General features: G+C 44.1%; 1 protein-coding gene across 1 annotated transcript in view; it reads left to right on the top strand.

Annotated features, from left to right (window-relative positions):
• The window catches only part of HUNK (hormonally up-regulated Neu-associated kinase), an 80627-nt gene that overhangs the window by 20176 nt on the left and 44047 nt on the right, over positions 1 to 16404 (top strand). Inside the window, exon 2 of the mRNA XM_069204041.1 lies at positions 12910 to 13202. Within this exon, the coding sequence (XP_069060142.1) occupies positions 12910 to 13202 (293 nt within the window). The remainder of the gene's footprint in view (positions 1 to 12909; positions 13203 to 16404) is intronic.

The raw sequence follows: 16404 nt of genomic DNA, 5'->3' as shown, positions 1-16404 counted from the left end.
GCTGAAGAGGTGGGCACATGTCCTGGCTGGGTGGGCTGAACTGGTCCACTGAGAGGCCAGACTAGGCAGACCTGCACCGGTTCGCCCCTCTCTGTAGATAAGCAAACAAGCTAAACAACAAAGGAATGGAATGCATCCATAATACTTGTCAGTGTTTCGAATAACTTCAGGCATTTCCATACTTTTGTGCTGTCCAATTTATTTCCAACATCAATGTTCAGATGCTTGATCTGAATAAAAAAAAAAAATGTCTGGGTTAATTGCTTCTTATCTGACTTTTACTAAATAAAATAACAATTCCCCTGGACCACAAACCATCAAGATGCAACCACGGCCCATTGCCATCAGCTGCTTGAAGCGGCAGCCTTCCCAGTCTTGCTGTTGACTCAGCCGACTGCCTCCTGTTCTCCCAGTTGGCCACAGTCTGTACAAGAAGAGAAGACGGGACGCCTCAACCGCCTGCTACTGTCACGCAATCTGGCAGGAGATTCTCGCTTACAATTACAAAAGCTGCACTACTACACCAATAGTTAGGACACCTAGTGGCGTACAGCGACTGTCTTACTGGTTCGCTGTTAGATTCGAGCTATATGTTCAACCAGGAACTACCAAGAGCCAGATGATGGACATTAGCTCTGGTTCCTAATACACCGTCGACTGTTGGCTGTGAAGACCATGCACACACCATGTATATAGTGTACTGAGTCAGATCTCCTCACACACCAATTGGATCTGAAATGGCTTTATTGATAAAATTGAAACAAATAGTCTGTGAATCGCATTGTTAGTTACCCCAGAAGTTTCTCCAGCAAATGTTAGTGGAGGTTAGCTCACAGAGCAAGGCTTAATTGTATGTCCGACTAGCCACACGTTTAGAGTAGTTGTTAAGTGGTTAATTCTTCCAGTTACCCCCAGCAGGTGACCAGACTGAGATCATGGGCATGTGAAAGGGTGATCTTCAAATACTGCCTTCAGGGAGGTCCCACCTACAGTCCTCATGGGGCGGAGCTGTGCCAGAGGTTGAATATTTTCACATAAGATAAATTCACTTATTGTGACTCTAAATGTATATAATTTACAAAGTCAGTGCTTACTCTAAAAACTAAGCCCCATTAGGGATATGCTTATGTTTTGTGTATTTATATGGCACAATTCTAATATTTGTATGGCTCTATAGCACTTTTCAAATCTGGCGGCCTTTACTGTGCTAGGTTCCTCATCACTGGAATGCAAAGTGCTCCGCTGACATTTTATTTGAGTTTTGTATTGTTTAGGGGTGCATGACGTGTGAGGCCCAGGCTGACACAGCACTTTGAAGAGCCTTCAAAGGTGGGGAGCTTGCCACACCCCCCAATGCTGTACTTCTTTACCCTACTTCTCTGTTGTGATAGTTTTCCTTGAGCCCATCAAAGCTCAGACTCAAGAGGCCGCCCAGGCGTGTACATTAAGTACTTTCCCCTCTATACCTATACCACCGGAGTCCCTGCTGGGCCGCCGCACCATTGTGCAGGCTCCTTGGAAGCCCCTTTGAGAATGGGCCAGACCTTGTAACAGGGGGGCACACTTCTCAAAGAGATGCTCAGACAGCCCTTTGTTATGCCTGTCAGCTCCCCTGCCACGTAAACAGCTGTCTCCTGTCATCAGCTCAAGGTCACCAGCAAAAGCATCAGCTCTCTTGCTATCTCCATAGCAGCACTTGCGTGCTGTTTGATGTACTGCTACATTTCAGCCTGGCAAAATGCAGTCTTCTCACCTCGCCTCCCTCAAGGGACTCGCCTCCAGCAACTAGCTTTAGGTGTTGGTGCTTGAAGGAGAATTTTTATTTATTTATTTGAGATTCTTATATCGCTTGACTGCACCATGCGGTATTAGTGCACTTTATGAATGTTAATAACCTGTTCAAGTCATATGCGACCCAAACAAGTAATAATGTAGATAGCTCCATGCTGAGGGTGGGGGTTGGCCTGACGTAAGGGCGTTATGATGAAGGTAAAAGGCAGGGGAGTGGGAGTGGCTTAGTTAATGCTAGCGAGCGAACAAGGCAGAAAGGTTGATTCAGTAGAGGGCAGAAATGCGCAGTTCAAGGTTTTTAGCCCCTTCTGAAGGAAGGTAAGTCTGGTTGATGTCTCAGGTTGACTGGCAGAGAAGTTTGCAGAAATGTTGCTGCTCTGGTGAAGGATCTGTTGTGTGCTTGTTTTGTTTTTAACACGGGGGCACTGGTAGTATTGTATTTTCGTGTTGGAATCTCTGGATCCACCAGAGAATCGTAAGAGTTTGGCCTTGCAGTTGGGTTGTCTTTTATCGACAGCTTTGTGAGTTATGCGGCTGATTTTGATTCATTGAAGCCTCTAGTGGAAGCCGATAGAGACTGTGCAAAATTCAATTACTTTGGTTGAATTTCTCTCTGCCAGTGACTAGCTTTGCAGAAACCTGGAATACACCTTTGAGGGGAGTGAGGTGGCGAGCTGGAGTTCCTGCTAAGATCACATTGGTGTAATCGATTCTCAAAATTATTAGCGCATGTGTTGTTGGTTTTAGTGGATTTCAGTAGAAAAGTTATTTTCCATTGCTTGAGCAGGTGTGAATGGTATTTTGCATCTCAAACAGGTAATTCCAAAGTTTAGGCCGAAGTTTGAGAATTAATTGAGACCCTCACTTGCTGCAGTATTTCTGACATGTTGCTTGTTTTTGATTGGGGCTCAATCCAACGTGCAGAGAGAAAGTGGCTTCATGAAATGTTTCAGATGAGCTAAGAAGCAATGGGATGAAATTATACCCAGAGGGAGTCTCAGTGGTCACAAAATGTGATGCAAGCATTTTCATCCATATTTGTTTTGTCGCATGAATGTCCAGGTTTCCCGTCTGTAAAATAGACTGTGGTGAGGTGCCTCACATCTTGGTTTAATTGTCTGCACAACAAAAATACATTCTCACATCCCCACTTTTGCTGCAGTCGAAGACGTTGTTGTATTATGGCCCATTTCATTAAGACTCTAGCCTCGATTTTTGCTGAATATTGACATGACCGGAAGATGGCCAAGTAACCACGCAGAAGTCGGTAATGGAACTCTTGGGCAATCTGTATGGGCACCCCATGCTTCCGAGCGAGCTCTTGCGGGCAGCCATATGCTGGTGTTTAATGGGACGTCTGCACGCCTGCAGCTTTCTGAATACATTGAATCACCAACATGTCCCACAAATCCTGGATGCCCTACAGGAATAAGAGCGCATGCTCTGGTAAGCCGGTTTTAAAACTTTTAGGCTGTAAACTGAAAAACTACAAAGGTACAGTTCCTCAGGATACGTGATATTTGCAAATATGTGAAACCATTTACTGCAATCAACACCTTCCATGTTTTTATCTGAAGCTGCTCTTGTCCTCGATGTTAGCTGTCACATTCACAGAGTGTTTTTTATTCTGTTTTTTGTGCTTAATCTGAAAGGCCTTTTTTGGTTGCTCTTTGTCTCCTATTTACCTTCTTTGAAAACACATTTTAATCAGACGCTCTGTTGGGGCATCTTTAAGGGATTGTAGCTGGACATGTCTCTGGGGCTTCATGGACGACGATTACAGGCACAGACCGATTGACTTTGCCAAATGCTTGAGACACCCTTCAAGATCTTGTAGCCTTTCTGTCTTGTTTGATGGGCTGGACCCTCAAGGTCCAGCCCATCGAACCTTTCGGTTCCAGAAGAGGTGGTGACAAGATATAGTATACAAACCTCCTTGGCAGGAGGCATGTATGCTATATGTTGGGATAGGTACTCAATGACCATACTCCAGGGACACCAGGACTGTTATAAGAACCAGACAGACAAACCCTTGGTCAGATGGTTGTATGACATTACAACGCTGGCAATTACCACACATGCCTTTACCACGCACTTTTTTTTACAACTCATGCATGCAGATGCCTTTTACCACACATGACTTTATCACGCAGGTAAGTATAATTAAAGCGTTACATATATGTAGATAGATAGATAAATAGATAGATAGATAGATATTAATTTTGACGAGCTCTGGCTGATGCGCCTGCGCCTACTGAGAGGTACCAAGCTCCCAAGAGACGTTAGGCACCATTCCCATCATCCTCAAAAGAATGTGTTGCTCTCCACTGAAGAAGGACAACTATGCTGAAACACTTGTCTAGAGACACACAGCACAGCACTGGCTGCGCCAACAAAGATGAAAAACAAAAACATGTCACAGAAATGTTATCATGCACTACATTTACCATGATGCATTAGAGTGAAGTGAGTGCTAAGATGTGAGACAGTGTGCTCCCTCTTGCGCTCTCTCTCTCTTGCTTTACCTATCTATCTATCTCTATATATATATATATATATATATATATATAATGTTATATTTTTTGCTGAGACCCCCCCAAACCCACCTTTTCTAATTACCCTTACCACCCAGCACCCTTGCCCACCTCTAAACCCTAAAATCAAACTTATCACCCGGTACTCTTACCTATCCCTCAACCCTAGAAATACCCTTACCCACCATAAACCCTAAAAATACCCTTTACACCCAATACCCCAACCCAGTCCAAAACCCTAATAACACCCTTAAGACCCAATATGTTTACCCATCCCAGCCCTAAAAACACCCTTACTACTCTAAAATCACCAGTCTCATCAATACCCTTACCCACCCACCCTAAAAATACCCATACCACCCAATACCCTTACTCACCCCTAAACCCTAAAAACACCCTTACAACCCAGTTCCCTTATCCACGCCTAAACTCTGTACCCTTACCACCCAGTACCCTTACCCAACCCTAATCCCTAAAATACCTTCACCACATTATACCCCTATCCATCCCTAAACCCCTAATCAACCTTAAAACCTAAATCATTGAAAAAAATAATATATATATATATATATATATATATATATATATATATATATATATATATATATATATATATATATATATTCCCTGCAAAGCCCATTGAGGCCCATTATAAATAATGGTGTGCCTCCCTTTAATGCCTGCTTTGAGCATGCGTTAAAAATGCAGAAAGAAATGACACAAAAAAATCTCTTACATTTCTTTGCACCATCCCTTCCCCTTTAATGGGGAATGTCCCCTTTGCATACATTATCCCTGGTGCAGGCTTAATGTACTGCAACTGGTTACAAAGTGGCGCAATACATGCACTACTTTGTAAATTTAACGCAGAGATTTTGGCCTCTTTGTGCCACTTCAGCGTAAAAAAAATGATGCTAATGTGGCGCAGGGAGGTGCTAGGGGCCCTTAAATCTGCTCCTTAATGTCTCAGGGCAAGAGTGGACTGGGATACCTCGAGTGGAAGAATGTCTGAGTGAGCCAAGCAAGATGCTCCTTGCACAGCCCTGCACTCTTATGAGCTTAAGCTGCATGTAGATACCTTTAAGTGCCCAGCATCTGTTTACATGAGAGATTAGGAGAGAGGGCAGAAGATATATGTTTACTTTTAGTTGATGTGCGGAAGGCTGTATGGGATTTCATGCAAAGAAGCGGCCTTCAACTATCAGAGATCGGCCAAATGACCATGTTTTAGCCTAGAAGCTTAAAGGGGTTATCCAATGCAGCATGTGACATTTTTGTCCTCTGGAGCAGGAGAACATGGGATTTCTCCCACTACCCTGCAAGGACCATTTAGCCGGTACATAAGCCTCAACATCTGTTAACTTGCAATCAAGAGAACATCTGTGAATGTGCACAAAGGCAGCCTGGCCTATCAGGAAATGTAAAGATATCCCCAGAGAAGGCTGGGGAAATATCTGTCACATGTCAGGTAAATTGAGCGGTAAATGTCAAGCTGTCATGTTAAAGTTACCAAGCCTGTGTTGGACCACCCCTGAAGAGTTCCCAGACCCATCCCACCTCCTCTTCCACCGCCATCTCTTCCACTCCCCTCCTTCTAAGCCTGCCCATAGGAGCTCTCCACTCTCCTCTGCACCCCATCACTTCCTGCCCTTGATGCTGTCCCTCCTCTGCTTCCACACTACCAAACAATAACCACAGCCACGTACTGAGTGAGCTACATGCATGCACGGAACCCATCCACATAGGCCAGAGCCTCTGAAAGGTAAGCAGAATGGGGAACTGGCAGTCATGTGCCTGCCCTAGGTTGTGATCAACACTCCCATAGCCCTTTTGGCTTGTCAGATACACATGCCCATCAGGCAGTTTACATATTTTATGGTGGCAAGTTCACTTCTACTGGTCTAGTGAGAAAACCTCAACATTGCCCTTTAGCCTTTCAAGCGTCGGCCATGACACCCCAATCGCCCAATCAGAACTCTCAATGTGCCAAGCAGGGAAATATATGTGGCTGCGCGTGCGTGTGTGTCAAGCTATATCGGTCCAGTAAACCCTTTGTAAAGAACAAATAAACACGTCGTGACCTGCCGTGACACGGCGATGTGAAACAGGAACATTTTAATATGTTACTCATTAAAAGGCCTTGCAGGTGGGAAAGCAGGAAGCGTAATAAGTGAGGCCTCAGAGGCTTTACTTCATGCCCAGTGAAAGAGGACTATGATTGTTTCATATACAATTCCCCCTTTTTAATTCGTTTCCTGTAACTGGAGAAGCCTTATCCATCTCGCGGTGACAGAAGACATTCTCAGCATGGAAAGTTAAGCCTTTTTTTTATCAGAAACATCTGGGGTCGCGGCCCGGTCTACCTGCGACCGGGCACGGAGTATCCTTGCAATCAGTTGCCCTTGGAGCCTGTACATCTGGCCTTCAGCCTGCGAGGGCCTGCGTTATGTTACAGCCTGTCAGACCGCCTTTCTGTGCAGCCAGCCGAGGCCAGGCACGTGCACCCACCTCTGTTCGGGCAGAACAAAATGGCCGCCACATGCGAGTTACCATCTGCAAAATGATGGTTGTTGCAAAACTGGTGTGGTTAAGACGGGGTGGTGCTGACTGATGCTATAGAGAGCACTGCCCGTGTTTTACCAAATTGACCACTATTTTCCACATCCCTCTCGCTTCCTATAACCCGCACCTCCCTGTTGGCGTTAATATTTTTTATACTATATTTATTTTGGGTAATAGCGCGACTTAATATTTTTTAATAATAACGAATATTGTTTTATTCATTTGTGTTCTATTTGGCTTACCTTAAATGCCATCTGTTGCAAATACAGGGCCACACAAACAGGCAATAAAAGTAGATCTTGATCTATCGTCACATTCTTGAAATTCCTAAAATACACATCCCTGATTTAATACATGGTTCAGAAAACCAATTACAGCTTTAGTGGCTTCCCGGTCACATTAGGACTGAACTATGAATATTAATGAATGAGGACGTTGTCAAGAAAGATAATAACATAATACTACTACTTCAACTACTACTAATAATACATTAATCATTGTTGTGACAGACACCGACTGGGAGAGTCTGTAGTGGAATATGCCTGCTCAGTTTATCACTGGTCAACAGAGGTTCTTTCCTGAAATGTATATACGAAATCGTATTTCGCAGTCACCTTAGGCTATCTAAAAATATTTCCTACATTTAGGCAGTCATTCTACTAATACCAGGGCTCCCATGCAAACTGCTCTTTTCCTGTTTATAAGAGGGCATTTTAAGAGGTAGGAAACAATTTGTGAGACTCTTGCTGCCAGTAAGTCTGCTTATTGAGGAATTCCACTCGTGGCTATTAAAGGGTCCAACCAGTGAAAATAACAACATCTGGCTCTCTTCGCATTCTGACATCATCAACAGTAGGCAACAAAAAGGGTTCCAGGATGTCCATTTGTTTGTTGATGCCTGGTTGGTTTTTGGATCCTACTGTGACATTACTCACTAGATGTTGAGCCTATTTTTTATACACATGTATATTTGCCGTTTCATTGCTACTTTTCTCCCGATATATGTTCATCACTTGACCAGACATCAGTGGATCAATACAGTTTTCCTCTTTTTTGTTTCATGTCATGATGCTCCTCTTCGATTTTCCAAAATGTTGGCATGTCCAGAAATTGTAAACACCTTTTTTATTCACGTGGAACGCAGAATTAAAAGAACATACTCGCTTCACCCCCTTCTGTCTCAGTGGGACAGTACTTTTAAATGTCCTTCTGCCCAAGAGCCGCACTTTCTCGTCCGTGCTACTCTAGCTGGGGAAGAGCTTGTTGCTTGCAGTTTCTTGTCAGGTCACAGTAGTTAGGTTTGTATTATTTTCAACATTTTACTTTAAACTTTACTGACATCCTTAAAAATCAGACCTATAGGAGAAAGCAGAGGAAAAGAAGATTGATAAAGCCAATAGTTTTACATTAAATGAGCTGATGCATGTAGTGCTGGCAGAGTGAGGCACACTGGAGGGAGCCAGCAGCAGAAGACCGAGAGGGCTGTGGTTCTGAAGTAGTCCCCGTCCCCTTCGATGTATAGTTTAAAGCAGTGGTAAGAGTAGCTCTTGCAGACAGTGGCCTTGTTAAGCAAGAAAGCAGTCAAGTTTTTCCTGGAACTGTTGACTGTTTCATCAGTTTTCACATGGTGTTAATGTGTATTTAAAATGAACGTTTTTCTGCAAAGCATATTAAAAGGAGTTCTGTTCTTGGCTTGGAAAAACACAGCCAGGATTAATATGAGGCTTTTCTCTTGAGAACCTGTACAATTTGAATGGAAGGGTGTTTGGACCAAATATCAAGGAAAAAATATTGTGTGGACAAAATACTGCATTCAAGAACATCAAGGACAAGACAAAAATATTGCGAGAGTAAGTTTCTATTGGAAAGCAAAGTTTTACTATACTCAACTTCGCGTCTACGTACCTTGAATGTATATATCATCAAAGCACGTAACTGGAGTAAAGAATACTAAATCTATACTTACCTGTTTGCACTTGCCATCTCCATAATTTGGTTCTCAATATTTTTGACACAGTATTCTGTAAACACTATACTCTTGCAATCAATATTCCATCAGACATACGAAAGAAAGAGAACCAGCATTTCACATCAGCAGACAAGTTCCTTTCATGATGTTGACAAATTTACTTGCTTTTGCTTTTCTGGTCTCTGGAAGTTTAATATGTTTCATATGTGGGATGTTGCTGGAGTTTTATCAGGAAAGACTTCTATTATTTTTGGTGCCTTAGAAATAAGAACATGTTTTTAAGAACTTCGGATATGCTTGTGTTGGGAAGCTGCATCACTGAAAACATGCAGCAAATCGTTTTTAACATGATATATACTCCGATAAAGTGAATTTTAAAATAAAAGAATTGATTGTGCTATAAAATATGCCTCTGCTGGGTAAACATATGATTGACTATGTTAAAAGCAAGGCCACTGAAATTATGCAGCATTATTGACTAAATTTGGGGGCAAGAAAAGGCAAATTATGCGGTGTAACGCAGCACATTTTGTGACAGTATTACTTCACTATTTGTCAGTTTTACACATGATAATACTGTAACATCACCTCATTAGTACCAGTTTAACAACCAAATACTAAATAAGCAACACAAAGATGACCAGTTAACAGCAAGAAAGGGCCTTCCACTGTACGCAGACACTTGTAGCAATATTTTAGTAACTTGGATTCCTTTGAGCAAGAGGCAACTTTTTTTGTTAAAATCTGCAGATTTTGAAGCAGATGATGGGTGATGTGGCAAATTCTGCAAAACCATAATTGTACGAAAAAAAGGTGCAGCCACAGTCTCACTTGATTCCCGCGGGTCCGGGATATGCACACACTTGCTTGAGTTAGGCAGTTGTGTACTCCAAAGAAAGATAACTTCAGTGACTCTTTGAGAAATGACCACTACGGGGATACGTACTTTTTCTAACCCTGCAGGACAAGTGAAACCAGCAGATATCACATTAGAATTGTGAAAAAAGATAGGTTCTGTTTCTGAAGCTGACACCAGTTATGTTATTTTATTTTTTAAGCGCCTGTACACCAGAGGGTTTCATGGCACTGGCTGCAAGTAAGAGAAAGGGAAGGGAGGCTCCTCCAGTTTTTAAACAGTCACAAATGTTGGCATTCTTTATATTACACCCTAGCCCTTCATTCTTATGTTATCAAAAGCCCGCCATTAATGGACCTTGCAAGCTGAAGTCTTTATAACAAACCCTTGTGTTTGTAGGGGGCTTCTATACGCATTCATCCGTTTTGCACCTACTGTGAAAACAGATTGTAGGCCCTTATTGATAGGGAGCCTTCCGTATCAGGTGGACAACCTGCGACACACCCAAGACCTACTCACCTTCAGAAGACTCCTCAAGACCTGGCTCTTCGATCAGTAACAACAGCACCCCCCCCCGCGCCTTGAAACCCTCACGGGTACGTAGAGCGCTTTATAAATTCAATGATTGATTGATTGATTGACCTGTTGTTAGAGAGTAGTAGAAAGCCCATCAGCAGTACTTAGGCATGAGCGGGAGTGGTCATGTGAAACTAACCATGCGCCATCCAGGGAGCAGAGACTGGAAAAGAGCATTATATCAGAGGAGGTTCCCATTGTACCTCCACTGTTCAAACTCCATGCGCTGTGACTTGCTCAGGGAGGAAAGACATGCCATGGAAGAGTGGTGAGACTGACGGACCGGTGTGAAAGGCAGGTGGAGTTGGAGATTCAGTAGTGTGACATGCCTGACAGTGACAGCCTATGATATTGGTCTCTTGGGGGCACCAGCTTGTCCCGTCATGCCCATACCCATCTTGGGCCAGTCTGCCTTAGTCTCCCGTGTGCGCCCCTCCCAGACCCGCTCTCCACCCAGCCACCAGGTTGCCATAGCAGTGCCATTTCTGCTGGTCTGGCTCAAGTTTTGGCTCTTAGAGCCAAGCCATAGCCCCTGCTCAGCTCTTTAATAAATGTTGTGGTTTGTCCACCCCTAGTAAGAGTGGGCCAAATATGCCAATCCAGGGCCACACAGAGAGCTCCTGGCCAATGCTCAGCTATTTGTGTAGGAGTGACTGTAAAAAAGCAGACAGAACTAGCTTTAACTTGGCATTCCCAAAACTGAAAAAGCCTTGTTTTATTGAACCTCAACAATGCTTGTTTCATCGAGCTCGGGAGCATGGTAGGCTGAGTCAGTTCCACAGGTTAAAATGTGCCCAGATTTGCAACAGCAGTTGTTCAACCTACCAAGCTATATGACCAGCATGCACTTTTCACTTCACCTATTCATTAATATTAATGATGCAACACGTGTATTACCCATGAGTCTTCCAAGGTGGGCGCCCTCGTGAGGGAAGAACAAGACGGTCCTTTCTGCCTTTCTTTGGAAGGCGGGAGGAGGCTTGTGTGTTTCCCAGCAGAAAGCGATTTTCTCCTCGGTTTCTTTCATAGTCAGAATATTGTGCGCCTTTTCTGACATTGTGAAGCATTTGTAACATGATGTCAGCAGCCCGCTGGCTGTACCGTGCTCATGAATACATTGTACAAATGTTCTCCCGAGGTCATTATTATTTGAAAAAAAAAACACTTTGGAACATAGTTAGAAAAAATAACCTCCGCAATGAAAGATTAGCAATCGGAGCTTCAGGAACAAGTCAAGTCAGGGCAGTGGGTTGAGACAGACCCCTTGGTTTCAATGTCTGCTTTCTGCAGAAACTGCTTGTGATCCTGGGCAAGCAACGTGATGTCCCTGGGCTCTTTCCTCTTCCAGTCCCCTGCGGTCCACCTGTCGTTGAGTCTCAGAAGCTGACTTGGGAGAGGTGGAAAAACTGTGAACACTGAGAGTGCTTCTCACCTGCGGGTCACCCGCTCATGGCAGGCTTGTGTGCCCCCAGTTCATAATCAGTTGGTGACCCTGTGCTGCCTGTATGCTGGATGGCACTGGTCTGTCAGTGGGCACGTGTTACCCTCCTGAAACCATTAATCGTAGGGCACTGGCTGGCACAGTTTCAGTCAAGCTCAGTATTCATTCCTCAAAGTGGGTTTGGTGGAGCTGCTTCCGGCGGCCACCTGAGGCGCTGTTTCTTGAGCACGCCTGTCCGGCTTGCGTATGTCAGACCTTGTGTGGTGGAACAGGTATCAGCACATTTCCTTTAATAAATATTAGAATTAAAAGGTGAATAAAGAAGCCCACTTAGCTTCTCTGAGCTGCTGAATCCGCTGCTTGATTGGACTTTTTAGGGGAGTATATATTTGACAATTCCTAACTCCACATCTACGTACTTTGAAGATATATGTACTGCATACCTACATATAGCTGCAGTTCGGTGTAGAAAAAATAGACACACTTCCCTGCAGATATTTTATTTTCGGTATTCTATACTCGATATTCTTAGTGATGGTTGAGCTGATCTTCAGCGGCACACCATTTTGGGTGGATGTCCAAAAAGACATGTGTGACCAATATAGCTCCATTGGGAACCATTTGCAAGTTGGTCAGGTGGACGTTCCTCCTCACTTTCCTTATGTTTGGAAGATTGGCCATGTCATGGGATCACTTACAGCCTATTACTCATAATCAGTTTAACCTCCCCTGTGCATAAGTCCTGTCTCCGAGCTCCACCATAAACACTGTTCTTTGCTCCCTGCATGCTGTTTCTCTGAACCCCTCTATCCCATAGTTTGTATAGTATCCCGTCGACTGCTAATGACTCCTTATGACAGTGACAGTAATCAGCTGCCTACAGGTCACAGGCTTCAACCTTGAAAGGACTGAACATGTATTTCACCCTTCTGGGTTCTAAAAAGTGAGTAGCATTGAATGAAATAACAAACCTTGCTGGTATTCAAGCACAGAGTCAATTCAGTCTGTAATTTTAAATGGTTAATATTATGCATAAACAGCTATCACGAAGTACTTATGACTGACTTCATTGGTAACAAAAAAGTTATCTGTAAATTGAAAGTGTTACCTTGTGGATCCATTGTACTATTGAATGTTTCCTGATGGCATAGTAACAGAGAAAATATTTGCTTTGTGGCAGGTGGCGGTCAAAGTGATTGACAAGAAGAAGGCCAAAAAGGACAGCTATGTGACCAAGAACCTGCGGCGTGAAGGGCAGATTCAGCAAATGATCCGGCACCCCAACATCACGCAACTTCTGGACATTTTGGAGACGGAGAACAGCTATTACCTGGTCATGGAGCTCTGCTCCGGAGGGAACCTCATGCACAAGATCTACGAGAAGAAGCGACTGGAGGAGCATGAAGTGCGCAAGTACATCCGGCAGCTCATCCTGGCTGTGGAGCACCTCCACCGTGCTGGTGTGGTGCACAGGTGAGAAACCGCAGACAGATCCAACCACGCCCCTCTCATTTTGCACATTCATCTCAGAATTTGGAGGAGATGGAGCACACAGGCACATGTGTATGTCCACCTTTGGCCACTAGCCAGGCTTCGTTCCTGGAACGAGGCATCTCACTGGTTGCATGGTACTTGATTAAGGCTACCTGGGAGTAGGCATAGTGTCATGTTCCGCAGGACCAAAGTCATAAGCACGTGCATGTAGATAAGGTGGAAGTTCAAAAGTAGGTGCAAGAAGTCTGATGCAACAGTGATGTTTTCACTTCTTTCATTTAAAGTTGCTGAAGGCTGCAATTTAATGCCTATAGGCTAAAGGTTCAGTTTCACAGCTCTATGCATGAATAAGTGCATGGAGCATACTGTAATCTACGTCCTCTTCGCAGGCTGTGTGCTGCGCACTTGAGTGGTGTCATTGGCAGTGGAGTCCAAGCATGCGAGGGCCCATTGGAGCTCAGTGACATCTGTTCGGATCCGGGATACTAGGAGGGCCCATTGGAGCTCAGTGACGCCTGCACAGAGCTGGAAAGCACACATCACATCACATTTAATGGCAGTGGAGTCCAAGCATGGAAGGGGCCTCTGGAGGTCACTGACGTCAGCGCAGAGTTAACAGCTCACACCCCATTCGCTGCTGCTTATGTCCGCTCACGGTAGGGCCAATAGGAGCCTAGTGACGTCTGTGTGGACCTGGGAGCTCAGACTACATTTGTTGGTCGTGGAGCCCAAGCATGGGAGGGCCCATTGGAGCTCCATAACGTCTGTGCGAGTCCGGGCGCTCACACTCCATTCGCTGGCGGTGGACCCAATTTTGAGAGGGCCCATTGAACTTAGTGACACCTGTGCAGATCCAGGAACTGACACCTCATTCCATGGCACAGGAGCCCAAACTTAGGGGAGCAAATGGATGAAATTTCACTAGATGAGACAGACTATGGGTCTCCTGGATGAGCAGGGCCGGCTGCAGCATATTCCAACCCGAGACATCATACTTTAGAGTACCAAAGAGGTGGAACATATTTGAAAGGAGTTTACTTTAATTAACATTTACATGCTTTAAAGGAACCTTCATGAAAAATATCTGAGACTCCATCCGTGGGCTTTTTTTTCTGAACTATTGCAGTTCCTGAGGGGGCGGGGTGGGAAGTAAGAGACAAGGTTTAATGTCAGTGCATCTGGTGCATTAATCATTCTGAAACTAATGTCAGTAATTAATCTTGGTTCAATTAATACCGGGAGCCAATTTATATCTTTCCGTTTTTCATTAATTTCAGTTCATTAGTAATGGGATTTTCAGAAGTTTATCGTTTTATAATTACGGTATTAATATTTTTTATGTTACAGGGGAAATTCCCAAATCCCTTCCCTTTACTTTTTTTTTTTTTAAACGTGTTTAAATAACAGAATTTCTATGATTTCTCTCTAACTTTCATTTTATCTTTTTTTAAACCACTTCCCTCTTTAAATTCATATTTTCTGTGATTCGTTGCCCTAACTACCAGTATTTGCCTGCGCTTCCTTCCTTTGTTTTTTGTGTTCCCGATATCTTTGCCCCAGCACTGCTGTTGTGTGATGCCCAATTGTGTCAGGTATCACCGATGTCCTGTTCACAGTATATTCAAGCTCGAAGTGGAGGCTCAGTGTGATGGCGGGGAAGGGGTTAACACATTCTGTACGTGCCTTTAGATGGCCTGCTTGGTTTGGAATCAACATCCTACCTTGTGCCAAGGGTACAGAAAGCTGTTTATGTGCAGTGTTTTCATATCCACAAACCCTTTCGCCCATGTTGTTCTGCGATGATGCTTATAGGGGGCGGGATGGCAAAAAATAGCACGTCTTTTTCCAGGTGGCCTAAAATAAAGGATGTAAGTTGAACATTCCATGAGTCACAGGCTCCTGTGTGCGCACAATATCTACATACACCTCAGCGTTGTCAAGTGTTTATTATTGGAAGCCCTGAAGAGCCATAATTGCCAGTGGGAGGTAGAGCGGAGTTGTAAACGAAACAGGTAGAAGCACTCAGTCACGAAGAGGAACTCACCTCTGGACCTTCTCTGGGGATGCTGCTAGAAAGATGACAGCCGCTCTGACAGGCTGAAACTACCTCTGCAGCGTTCTAAATATCTCTAGTCTAGAGCTACACAAACAGTAAGGCCCTCCTAATCTGTGGAGCCTTGCTGACCGTATTGCTGTTCCCGGATCTGTAGATCCTTCTAAATTCTAATGCCTTTCCCCGGACCCGTAGAGCTCTCCAGAACGTTGATGCCTTTTCTTGGACCTATAGAACCTTCCATCCACTGATAGCCTTTTCTGCACCTGGGGAGTCCACCAAACACTAGTGCTTTTTTCCTGAATCTATAGAGCCCTCCAAACTCGAATGCCATTCCCTGGACCTGAAGAGACCTCCAAACACTAATGCGTTTCATTGGCCCTTTAAAGTTCTCCAAAGAATAATGCCATTCCCCAGACCTGTAGAGCCTTCCAGTCTCTAATGCCATTCCCTGGACCTGCAGAGTCTTTCAGACACTAATGCATTTCTCCAAAGATGGATGCCTTTCCCTGGACCTGTAAAGTCCTCCAAACTTCAGGATCCTTCACTGGATAGGCTGAGTTGTCTTAACACTCATGCCGTCTTCCGGATCTGCAGAGATGCGCAAATGTAAATGCTCCCGACCAGATTTCTGGAGACCTCTAAACACTACTACCATCCTCAGAGTGCAGTTTTTTTTAATCTTTAATATTTTACCTTACTTTAGAGAGCAGGGTAATTTCAGCCTTCAGATAAAATAGAAGTTAAAAAGAAGTTTTATTTGAAGCATGGGCCCACGTTTCACAAGCCTGCATACAATGAGTAGATGCCATTTTTGATCTCGCAAAGGCCATTTCTTGTATTTGTACTGTGTTGACACATTAGTGCAACATATGATCGATATATGGCATCAGTTAAATGACAGTAGTTACATGAAGCCCCCTTGTTGTAAGGGTGTCATTTTGAAGTTCTCTCCGCCTTCCCTCTACCAGGGCAGTGGACTCTGGTGAGTAGCAGACACTGTGTCCAGGTAGCAGCTGTGCTCACAGCCACTTCTTAAAGCTACAACAGTTTGCAAAGCCCACTCTGGTACAGCTGTGATGGAGGACAGTCTGAAACCAGAACCTAATGGTCAGCCACAGTGATCAG

The sequence above is a fragment of the Pleurodeles waltl genome, chromosome 8, assembly GCF_031143425.1.
Source record: "Pleurodeles waltl isolate 20211129_DDA chromosome 8, aPleWal1.hap1.20221129, whole genome shotgun sequence".
NCBI lineage: Eukaryota > Metazoa > Chordata > Amphibia > Caudata > Salamandridae > Pleurodeles > Pleurodeles waltl.
This window is presented reverse-complemented; position numbering and strand designations above follow the sequence as displayed.